Source organism: Misgurnus anguillicaudatus, chromosome 3 (assembly GCF_027580225.2).
Source record: "Misgurnus anguillicaudatus chromosome 3, ASM2758022v2, whole genome shotgun sequence".
Classification (NCBI taxonomy): Eukaryota; Metazoa; Chordata; class Actinopteri; order Cypriniformes; family Cobitidae; genus Misgurnus; species Misgurnus anguillicaudatus.
Window position 1 is genome coordinate 16,505,955 of NC_073339.2, and position 12,528 is coordinate 16,518,482.

Genomic DNA, 12,528 nt, shown 5'->3' on the forward strand with positions numbered 1-12,528 from the left:
TTTAATTGAGAGTGAGCTGTGCAAACAAGATGCAAAGCATGTTTAAATATTTACACTACAAGTCGTGTTTATGTTGAAAATTAAAGACCCACTGAAGTGCCTTGAAACACAATACTTTGTTTGATGTGTTGCCATTATTTCCACTGAAACCAGAAGCTAAAATTGGCTTTATACTTCTGCGTCGATTGTACAGCGTAGCTTACGCAAAAACCTGAACCCTATGCAGCCTACGGCGTAGCCTGATGCACACCTCTCCCAAAATGTAACAACGCATCAATGCTAAGTGGACCGCAAGGTCTGCTAGAACCCCTCCCTCTGGTCAAAAAAATCTGTCTCGCATTTTCTCGCATGCATTTCCACTTGCGATGGTAAAAACGATGATGGACCAAGTTGAGGACCTATATTAACTCTTTCCCCGCCAGCATTTTTTATGATTTTCACAAAGTTTAATGCCTTGCAGAAAATGTTTTTCTTTATATAAACATAAATATAAAATGTATTAAATGAAAGAACAGGGCCCGGATACATAAAGCACCTTAAGTGTAATTTTCCCTTAAGTTAACCTTTATGTTTCCCTTAAACTTAAGGGTGTTGCAGAAAAACCCTTAAGTTTTTTCTGTTGCGTCTCCATGGCAACGATAGTATTTTATATCAACAAACCTGGGTCGCTGTCATGAGGTGCGTTCCATTCGACAGGGTTCCTACGGAGTGTTTACTGCTCCCTACACCCTGAGCACGGTATATCAGTTGAAGTGGACTTCACGGACAATAACCGCTCATTTGGAACGGCCTGCAAACGTCATCAAAGAAAGTCAACGACGGGGTTGCGCAGATTGATTTAACATAAATATATATAGGATTATATACAAAACACTTAAATTATTCTCTTACCGTAAGTGTCATACTTAAGGGAAAAACTTAGGGTGCTTTATGCAACCAGGCCCAGATCAACTGCAGGACACAGCGGAAATGTTTCTGACTTATAAAAATAAATATGGAATCAGAAAAATATACTTAAAATACGTCCTTAGAAGGTTGCAGCCTTTGAATTGGGACATAGCTATTGGGTGGCTCCTCCCCTATTAAAATTGCCAATAGGATTTAGTTTGTGTCGTTTCATTTTTCCCAATAGATAAAGTCTGCATCTGTTTATGTCTAAATTTGTACAGTTGTACTTTCAGCTATTTCGACAGTCAAAAATGTTGGTCTGTGTTCCTGTGATACTTCTAAGTAAATGATAGTCTTCTAAAATGCACAAGTACACAGACACACATAGATATATTTCTGTCTTTCTTTCAGGTGTCCTTGGCTTTCGGAGCAGTTTTCCGTTGCTGTGCCGATTTACAATGGCATTATGTTTCTTTTTGTGTTGGCCAACTTCTGTATGGCCACCTTTATGGATCCTGGGATTTTCCCTAGAGGTAATAAAACATAGTTCTTGGTATAATCTGTCTGTAGGCTTGCTTTAGTAAAGGAGATTTTTGTGTGATAGGAAAATATTAAATTCATGTCAATGAAAGGAAAGTTGTGTCCAGAATGTCTTGGAAAGAATTTGTCCATTCATTTGGCAGGTATGTTGACCTCTTTTGTATTTGTCTTGCAGCCGAGGAGGACGAAGATAAAGAGGATGATTTTCGAGCTCCTCTCTATAAGACGGTGGAGATCCGAGGCATTCAGGTGCGGATGAAGTGGTGCTCCACCTGCCGTTTCTACAGACCGCCGCGCTGCTCACACTGCTCTGTGTGCGACAACTGTGTGGAGGTACAAACATACACAGAACTTAGTCCAGACCTTCAGTATACATGAATACAGGGCCAATTCATGTGTTAGTATGTGTTAGTTGACAAAGTATACCAGTTTTATTACCGTATTTTTCCGGAATATAAGTCGCATCGGTCAAAAATGCATTTTGTAGAGAAAAAAACACATATAACTCGCACTGGACTATACGTTTTATTCATTTAGAAAATGATTTTACAAAATCCAAGCCGAACCCCAGACATTTAATCTGGAAAGACAAGTTATTCAACTAAACAATAGCACAGAACAGCAGGCTGAATAAGTGTCCGAACATTTTAAAGTAACATTTTTTATTCACTGTTTTTTGGGGTTTTTTTGCATTTTCTCTAAGCTACGCAAAAATCGATCAATTCTTGTTAAGTAAAGAACTGTGCTTTCTTTGGACAGCCTTAAGCTTGTGCGCTCTCTCTCTCCTCTCTTTCTCATGCAGGATTTTGATCATCACTGCCCGTGGGTTAATAACTGTATCGGCCGGAGGAATTACCGTTACTTCTTCCTATTCCTGCTGTCTCTGACGGCTCACATCATGGGCGTGTTTGGCTTTGGCCTGCTTTATATTCTCTACCACACACATCAGCTGGACAGAGTTCATTCAGCTGTCACGTATCCTTTTTTTGTTAAACTTTGCATAATTGACTCCTTGGTAAGTTATTTGAACAACGACTTCAGATTTGCCAGGGATGCCCTTATAATTTTGAATCATATCCAAAACACACCAATCATGTGTCTCATTGCTGGATGGAGCAGAGTAGATTGAAACTGAGCACAGATGGTTTTAATTTTTTTATGTAAAAGTTGAACAGGTTATACCCATTTTTATGTTGACCACTGTATCTAAAGTAATTGATTCTGTTAGATATGTGCATGTAGATGATATAATGTCTGACTGTATGTGAAAGTGATATTTTGCGTGTGTTTGTTTGTGCAAAGGCTGAGTACTGAGACCAAATTAATAATTCGGGTTGATTGTGGGTTTTATGATTTTGATTCGAACATTCAATTCAATTTATGTTGTATGAAGAATAAATATGCTCATGCAGTACACACAAGGTATACACTCCAACAGTAAAATTCATTAAAAATAATTCAACCTTTAACACTACTGTATTAGACTTCATCTTAAAATATATTTAAGAAGTCAAACCATTTTAAAACTTAAAACATATTTGAACTGCGTCCATAAAGCCTTTGAACATAGTGTATACAAAACATTAACCGTCCATTAAACTAATCTGATAGACATGGCCTGATTAAAGCGGCTCCTGTGTGCTTTCATTATACTGCCAAATGTATCTCAGCTGAGAGTTTAATATTTTTACTTTTGTACTCCATAGCGACATCTGTAGGCCGAGAAGTGAAGTACAAATGATATTCCACATCTTCTTAAGTGAAAGCCACATAAAACGAATGAAAAATAGTGAATCAAACTTTGGAAAATCAGCCTTACTTTGTACCTATATGTATACATATATTTGTAGATATGAGACAATGATGTCATCAGGTGAGTGCCACGCTTGTTGGCTAATGTGTTAATGTCCGTGTGTATCGCTGTTGCCTCCTTGACCTTTTATTAGTATGGCCGTCATGTGTGTCGCTGGGCTTTTCTTCATCCCAGTCGCAGGCCTCACCGGTTTTCATGTCGTCCTTGTGGCAAGAGGCAGGACCACCAATGAGCAGGTTAGTAGTGTGAATTTGCAAAGGAAAATGACTGTGACATGCACATCGTAATCTTTTGTTTGTCTGCGCTGTTCTGTCAGTAATCATGTTGGTGGTGAAGAACTAAGATTAAAACCGCTATTATATTAAGCAGTTTTATAATCCTAGAAAATATGAGCTTCTCTTAACACTCATACTTCAGATTGTAATCCGAGTTTAATCTTTATGCTAAATCAGCGGTCTAACTTTTTGTCTGGACTGAATTTGATCATCTTTAATGCTCATGTATTTGATCATATTTATGTCAACACACAATCGCAGTTTCGGTCCCATTAAAGAGTGCAATCGGCATTTAGGGTGAATTTGTCTTAATTTTAAATACCTAACTATCCTAACTTAAAGGAAAACACAATTTTTCAATATTTTACTGTGTGCACTTTTAATCTTTGTACAGCGTTTCTTGAATGTGTTAGCATTTAGCCTAGCCCCATTCATTCCTATGGCTCCAAACAAAAGTAAAATTTTGTGCCACCATACTTACTCGTGTAACTACTTATGTATCAGTCTTTAAATAGGAAAAACGTGGAAGTGTTTGGTGGCTTCTAAATTCATCCCTGTTTGGATCCTAAGGAATGAATGGGGCTAGGCTAAATGCTAACACATTCACAATGCACTGTACAAAAATTAAGTGCACACATTATAAAAAGATAGGTATGTATTAATTCAACTAAGTTGAGGTAAGAACATAGTCAAGTATTGAAAAAATGTGGTGTTTTCCTTTAATATGCTGACTGAGATAACAATAGATAAGACATTCATAGCTCCCCGGGACCAACCATACTTAAGGCAACATGGTTTTAATCAATGACATCTAACAAAAGCAATGTGTCTTGTCCAACCAATGACACATGGAGGAGTAATGTATTGATTTCAAACAGCGAGTACAAGCTTTTTAATGTCACATGGTTCAAGCAAGGTTCAACTTTATACAAATGCACAGTTTTAACTAGCATCGGGTACACACGGACAATAAAGTCACTTAATATATGTTGTCTCATACAGTTGTATAGTGCAAACAATGTATAGGAAACCAACTCAGTTGTTACTCTCGATTTATAGGTGACAGGAAAGTTTAGGGGGGGCGTGAACCCCTTCACGAACGGCTGCTTGAGGAACGTCTCGCATGTTCTTTGCAGCTCACAGGCACCCAGGTATACCAGCTTCTTTTCCTTCCTCTTTGTCAAGCCATTTTTGTTTTCTGATTCAGGTATTAAAACTGTATTATATGCTTGATCTGTCAGGTATCTGGGTAGAAAGAGGAAGGCTCAGACTGTGTCTGTTCAGCCTCCTTTCCTTCGGCCACAGCTCACTGAAGCCCAGCTTGCCGCCAAAGTACTCGATAATGGAATCCAAGGAGATTTACACCGGGTAGGAAATCCTTTTAGTTTACTTTACTACTTAAGTACGATCGCATCTTTCGTATTGTTTTCAAAGGTTTGCTTTGTATTTGCATTTTAGCTACTTCACAGAAAGAGTGCATTATAATGCATTAACGCTGCCATGAATGCACCGTCTGTGCCATTACTTGTCTGCTCTTTGGCAATTCTTGTATTTTTGCATTAAAGGCTCAGCACTGATAACAAGAGGAAGGAATATAGTACACTGTGACACTTAGGGGGCCGATTGATAAATGCATGCAATAACGGATGAAGCAGATGATTAGAGATGTGTATGTGATCGGCCAGAATTCAACATGTCCAGTTTCGATTTGAGAATTTTAGGATTGCTAAATCTTCTGGCATCTTATGTCTGTGCTAGGACAGCAACCGATTACTCATTGAGAGTCAGCAGGCCAAAAGTAACAGAGCCTGAGAAAGAGCCTGAAGAGGTTTATGTTGCAACACCCAGCAATTTTGTCTGTGCCATCGTGAGTTAACGAGGAATATAGTCTGTTTTTTTATGTGTACGTTCAGGTCGACTGCACAGCTTTACAAAGCATAGTTTGACTCATACGTGTACACTGACGTCTGACGCATGCACTTTTCAACAAATTGCAATCCATCTCCTGGTCTAATACATTCTCCTGTACACGCATGCGCGACCTATGCATATAAAGTAGCGAAGTACTGTGCTACAGTACGTACTAGTGGTCGACGATATAGGTTTTTTTAAAGAGATAGTTCATCCAAAGATGAAAACTTTGTCATCATTTACTCACTCTTATCAGAACAAAGACATTTTTACAGGTTTGTAACAACATTGAGAGTGAGTAAATGATGACTGAATTTTCATTTTTGGGTAAACTATCCCTTTAAATGATCGGCAACGCCCAATAAAAAAAAATTTAATCAGCCAATAAATCTCTCTGTTCCCTAAATTAGTTTTTTTAATGAAAAGGCAGCCAAAATCTGACAGACAGTAATATAACCAATCGATATTTACTTTTTATGTGAAGTTGCGTTGTGGTACACACAACACTTTGGTGTGCACCAAAATCTTATTCAAACAGTACCCGTGATGTGTCATATCCACATCATATATCTTATAGATATTTAGTTTTATGAATTGTATGTTAATAGATACGGTATTATGCGTAACAAATGTTTATTTAATTATAATTTTATTTGTGTTATATCAGCCAATCAGCCACACTGCTTTCTCAATATCGGTATCAGCCATTAAATTGGCCATTAAAGGAATAGTTCACCCAAAAATGAAAAATTTGTCATCATTTACTCACTCTCAATGTTGTTACAAACCTGTAAAAATGTCTTTGTTCTGATAAGAGTGAGTAAATGATGACAAAGTTTTCATCTTTGGATGAACTATTCCTTTAATGGCCAATTTAATGGCTGATACCGATATTGAGAAAGCAGTGTGGCTGATTGGCTGATATAACACAAATAAAATTATAATTAAATAAACATTTGTTACGCATAATACCGTATCTATTAACATACAATTCATAAAACTAAATATCTATAAGATATATGATGTGGATATGACACATCACGGGTACTGTTTGAATAAGATTTTGGTGCACACCAAAGTGTTGTGTGTACCACAACGCAACTTCACATAAAAAGTAAATATCGATTGGTTATATTACTGTCTGTCAGATTTTGGCTGTCTTTTCATTAAAAAAACTAATTTAGGGAACAGAGAGATTTATTGGCTGATTAAATTTTTTTTTATTGGGCGTTGCCGATCATTTAAAGGGATAGTTTACCCAAAAATGAAAATTCAGTCATCATTTACTCACTCTCATGTTGTTACAAACCCATATACATTTCTTTGTTCTGATGAACACAAAGAAAGATATTTTGATAAACGTTTGTAACAAAACAGTTTGTGGACCCCTTTGACTCCATGTTAGGAAAAAACAATACTATGGAAGTAAATGGTGTCCATGAACGATTTGGTTATAAACGTTTCTCAAAATATCTTCTTTTGCGTTCATCAGAACAAAGAAACTTATACAGGTTTGTAATAATATGAAAGTGAGTAAATGAAGACATAATTTTTATTTTTGGGTGAACTTTCCCTTTAAATATTACAAATATCGGCCATGGCAATCTATCGGTCTATATCCTGTGCGTACTATTCTGAGGATGAAATTTGCTACACATATGCATAAAAACGGGACTAGCGTAAGCTGTATCGAGGGTATGCACATGAGGTCACCTTGGCAAAAGTGACTGCCGTTATGCCCACTGAGTGGCAAAAGACAGAGCGGCAGAATTTGTGTACAGTGTGAAATCAGCAAAAACACTAGGAAAACGCGTCTAAATGGGGAAAAAGCTGTTGTGTGATAGACTGTACTAACAGATTTAACAAGAATTCAGAGCTATCGTTTTACAGACTGCCAAAAAAACGAAAAGAAGTAAATTGATCATTCATGCCAACGTCCACAGGTGGGTTGCCAAGTTGCTAGGGCACTATCAAGCAGAAGTGGACACAACTTAAGTATTTTACTTTCTACTTAAAAGTATTTTTTCAAGTATTTGTGTTTTATCAGTGTGTTTCTTTGGAAAACATACATTCCAAAGCATATTATCATAATTTTTACTTTAAAAAATTGGGGATTCAGTTTTTGTTTTACTTAATTTAATATTTAAGTACATTAACATACTTTTACTCAAGTAAAAGTACACAATTTTAACGTAATTATTAGGGCTGTCAAAATAAACGCGTTAATAACGCAACGCAAATTCATTTTAACGGCACTAATTTTATTAACGCGCGATTAACGCAACACGCAATTTCTGTTTGACCCACAGCTGGATGAATTGAGATGCAGCAAGTGACCGGCGCTGTCTAGATGAGTCGGAGCTTTTCATAAAAATAAGAACATTAAGCTCTCGCCTAGCGAATCCAATGCTCTAAATGGTCATTAAACATCTAAAATGCACGTTTTCTGCACGTGCAGTTTTCTTTATCTGCACGTTTTCTGTGAGGTGTACCGTCCCAAATCCATATAAAGCAAAGATGCGTCGTCTTTCACTTTTTAGTTTCGTTTTAAAAAGCATTCAGAAACTATATAAAATAGACTGCAGGACTTTCTTGATGTTAAAATAATTATTAAGAGAGATAAAGTTCGGGATCTGATTGATGTTAAAAGAGTTATTAAGAGTGACAGGGCTCAAAAGCAATGTCTGACGCAGATGTCTGAAGCGCATGCACACAAACGCGCGAGTGGGTGACCCTGATATATATAGACATCTAACACAAAATTACAGGTTAATATCTGTTTTGACAAGAATTCACACAGGTATGACCTATAATCTGTTATATCTGAAGTGAATGTTTGGTTAACTGTTAAGGAAAAGTATCTGTTGTGTCATTATATTAAACCCTTGCATAATCCTACAGTCTTAAAGTGGTCTGTCTCAATGTCAAAATTAAACAATAAAAGAAAAACATAATTATATGTATATTGATATTGTTTTTGCTCTGCGTTAACAGGTATAGTTCTGTCATGCTTTGTCAGATTCCAACAATTGTTCCAATTGTTTTGAAGTTTTTTAATAGAGAATGTTAACATATAAATGACACATTTTTGAAAATGTGCTCATCCCAACTCAATTTGCCAGCACAGGTCACAAATGATGCAGCAGCAAACAGAAAAGGCAAAAACATTTATAAAACATGGCTGATGGTTCTGTTGAAAATGTAAACAGGCTGTTGTAGACATACATTTGCATATAGCATATATATTATCCAAATCCAGGCTGATTAGAGCATTAAAAACTTAAAAAGTGTTACATTTAGGTAAATTTAGAACAGATAAAAATATGCGATTAATTTGCGATTAATCGCGAGTTAACTCATGAAATCATGCGATTAATCGCGATTAAATATTTTAATCTATTGACAGCCCTAGTAATTATGTATTAAATGAATTGTAATATGCAATATTATAGAATGCACAGTATGATTCTGTGCTTTAGAATGTAGTGAAGTAAACTTTTTTCCAATACAAACACCCTAATAAAGCACAGATGCTTGGAAAATGTAACTAATGTAACTAAGTATTGTCCACCTCTGCTATCAATTCAATTTAAGCTGATAGTCAGTTTTACTGGCATTTTCGCAGGACGTGCTCTGGCGTAGTCACGTGGAAAAGTGTGCATACCCTTTATTGTGAAAAGGAACCAGAGATCGTTTATCGAAATCTGCAAAACATCAATGTATGAGAAATGTTTAACACGTTTACTAGGGCTGCATAATATTAAAGAAAAATGCATTATGATGACAACGGCCCTGCTCTGGACTATAAACTCTTTACAATTTTCTGAGTTTTGTTTTATTTCACTGGTGAAAGAAGTCATTGCGTGAAAGCACATTGCCACATTTTCCACATCGGACACTCTATGAACTCTCTGCTGATTTGCGTCTTTTAAGGTCTCATAAATCACTGACAGCTGTTCTGCTGTCAGTCTGTTCTGAGTCAGAGCCGCACATCTACTTTTTTTATCGTGTCGTCAGCAGTTTGGTCTGTTGCTTTACTTAATTAACTACTCGTGTTTTATCTTGCCATCTTCTTCTAGTCCAAGAGCAGTCTGGAGATGATGGAGAGTCAGTCTGCCGATGCCGAGCCTCCGCCTCCACCTAAACCAGAGCTCAGATACCCTGGGCTGTCACGAGGACCTGCCGGACACTCTGAGGGTTAGAGCAGATCTACATGACAGATGTTGATAGACTTGGGACTGTAGCGACTACAGTGCTTGCATATTAATATTTTTTAAAGCATTTCGGTCAGGGTTTGTTGTAAACCTCTAACCTTGTGTGGAAAGAGTTCAGCATTAAACAGCGGTCATGCTTAATTATAATTGAGGTTGACTTTCTTTTGTATAATAAAATATTACAGCCATAGACAATAGTAAACAATAGTCATTATGTTCATGTAAGCAAAAACCTAAGCCTTACAAGCACTGATGTTGCCTGCAGGAAATGCGAATCTAGTATAAATGTAGCATTTGAATGTTAAAGCACTGTTATTTTTGCTTAATTCATTATACATTTTTAACATCCAAATAAATAATTTCTCTTTGTTTGCAGAGAGTGCTCTGTTAAATAAAGCTCCGCCCACCCCCACCATGTTTAAGTACAGGCCCACCTACAGCAGCCCGGGCAAGAACCACACCGCCCTAACACATGCCTATGCCAATCAGGTAACCTTTCTGTCACAATGCATAGTTATCCATAATAAAAACCTTATGATCAGTCAGAATGGGTCAGCTGCATTTAATTAATTTTTATGTGATGTTTTCTTTTGCATGTATTTAATTATTTTTATCACATTTTATTTTTCCTCTTATTTTATTCAATCCATTAAAATGTTTTTCCCTCCAATTTGGTTGACTCAGTGGCTTTCAGTTGAACAGTATCAGTAAGTTCACGCTGTACTATTTTTTTTCTGTTTGTCTGTGTGTAGTGTTGAGTTCCCTTCTTTAATATCTTTTAATGTTTTTTCAGTGTACATAAGCGTTTATATTGTAAATGTTGCAGCTGATGAGTTTCTGTTTCATTTAATGTTAACAGTATTTTCAGCCCTTGTGTGTACTTCACTTTGTGATTTGATTGGGGATTGAAATCTTTACTTTGATTATACAATACATACAAAGATGTCTCTTTTTTTTACTAATGCTGGGAGCTTTTTCAGAAAGTAATCTGGTCCTTGAAGTTAAAACATTTGGCAGACAAAGACACTTATTTGTGAAAGCCAAAGATTATCTATTTCATTTGTTGAATTCAACCCTGGTAATGTTAATAAAAAACCCACAGTGTGTCAGAACAAACAACTTATCTGTTGCCATATGGTGGCCGTGCAAAATATTTAGCTGTGAATGCTGGAGTGGCTGTGTTTCGCTGGATTATTTGATTATATTTATGAAAATACACCACATTATGGGATGTCGTTGACTCAAAAGTCTTATAAAAATGATGTGGACTCTCTTTAACTCTTTCGCCGCCAGCGTTTTTTAAAAGTTGCCAGCCAGTGGCAGTTTAATGCCTTCAATAAAATGTTCTTCTTTAAATATATAAACATACAATATATTAAACGTGCAGTGTGTAGATTTTGGCGAAATCTAGTGGTGAGGTTGCGAATTGCAACCATTGGCTCAGTCCACTGCTCACCTCTTGCTTTTGAAACACATAGAGAAGCTACGGTAGCCGCCACCGGACAAACATGTCATCGTTGGAGACAACTTAGTAAAAAAGTTTGTCCGTTAAGGGCTTCTGTAGAAACATGGTTGCACAAAATGGCGACTTCCATGTAAGGGGACCCTCTGTGTATGTAGATAAAACATCTCATTCTAAGGTTTATTAAAGGTCTTTAAACACCCCTGATCATTTAGTTTTGTATATTGTTTTGCATTTCTGTCAAGAGATCCTTCTAGAAATTACACACTGCACCTTTAAAATGAAAGAACAGACCCTCTGCTTTAAAAAAAACTTTTCATCCTACCTTCGTTAGTTCTGTTTTTATCACCTCTCAAATATGGGTAGGTTCCTTCAAAAACACCAAATTTTGAGCAAAAAGCTGACATAATTCCATTTTTGTGAAGGACTTTTGATAGAGATCAGATTCAGAGCAATCCTCAAAACTTACACGGACATACAGCTGTTTGCTCAAGGGCGATACTTCCGGGTTTTATAAGTTGCGGAAGAGCCTGGTGGTTAATAGCGGTATTGCGGAAAGCCAGAAATACTCGTCATTGGCAGGAAATCGTTTTCTCTTAATTGACGAGTTGACTCGTCAATGGCAGGGAAAGAGTGAATTTAGTGGTTCTTGTTAAAAATATATTATTATGTTTAATGTAAAAGTCTATATAACATTTAAACATTGTTTTCTGAAAAATTGTACTTTGGCCAAACTATCAAATTTTATTTGGACGTCTGCGTTTTATAGCGATCAGATTCAGAGCGATCCTCAAAACGTACACGGACATACAGCTGGTTGCTCTAGGGCAGGGATTCCCAGAGTGTGGTGCGCGCACCCCCAGGGGTACGCGAGCTGCCACCAGGGGGTGCGCGAGAGGAAAAATTTAATTTAAGCGGATTTAGGGGAGGAGCTATATTGTATGGCGTAATAGCACTTTTGGGAGTACTTCGACTTGCCTGAAAAGTCCGCTCCCCTTCTCCCTCTCATAATGAAAGATGGAGGGCGTTACTGCGCAGAGTCGAAGTACTCCCAAAAGTGCTATTACGCCATAAAATGTAGCTCCTCTTTTAAATCTGCTTAGAAAAGCGCTACGTTTTATTTTGTACCACCAAACTTGCTTGTATAACTACTCGTCTTAAATAGGAAAAACGTTGATGTGTTTGGTTACTTCTAACTTTATCTCTAAATGGTACCATTGAATGAATGGGGCTAAGCTTAATGCTATCGAAGCGTCACAGCGCGCTCCAGCGCTTACGTGCACGCACACAGATGATAGAGGGATGTATCAACAATTCTTAGTTAAGGTAATAACATATTTTAATATTGAAATTAAGTAGACTATTCCTTTAATTGACGAGTTAACTTGTCAATGGCGGGGACAGAGGTAATGTAGTGGTTCTTTT

At 37.0% G+C, this 12,528-nt stretch overlaps 1 protein-coding gene across 7 annotated transcripts in view; it reads left to right on the forward strand.

The window, feature by feature from the left end:
• zdhhc5a (zDHHC palmitoyltransferase 5a) overlaps nucleotides 1-12,528 on the forward strand; it is a 32,384-nt gene that overhangs the window by 15,196 nt on the left and 4,660 nt on the right. For all 7 annotated transcript variants that reach the window (XR_008644383.2, XM_055204878.2, XM_055204879.2 and 4 more), the window contains 8 exons: nucleotides 1,300-1,421; nucleotides 1,604-1,761; nucleotides 2,231-2,403; nucleotides 3,375-3,477; nucleotides 4,576-4,667; nucleotides 4,758-4,884; nucleotides 9,507-9,624; nucleotides 10,018-10,130. Coding sequence is in view for 6 of the 7 variants with exons in the window: in XM_055204878.2 (XP_055060853.2) it covers nucleotides 1,300-1,421; nucleotides 1,604-1,761; nucleotides 2,231-2,403; nucleotides 3,375-3,477; nucleotides 4,576-4,667; nucleotides 4,758-4,884; nucleotides 9,507-9,624; nucleotides 10,018-10,130 (1,006 nt within the window). In the remaining variant the exon portion in view is untranslated. The remainder of the gene's footprint in view (nucleotides 1-1,299; nucleotides 1,422-1,603; nucleotides 1,762-2,230; nucleotides 2,404-3,374; nucleotides 3,478-4,575; nucleotides 4,668-4,757; nucleotides 4,885-9,506; nucleotides 9,625-10,017; nucleotides 10,131-12,528) is intronic.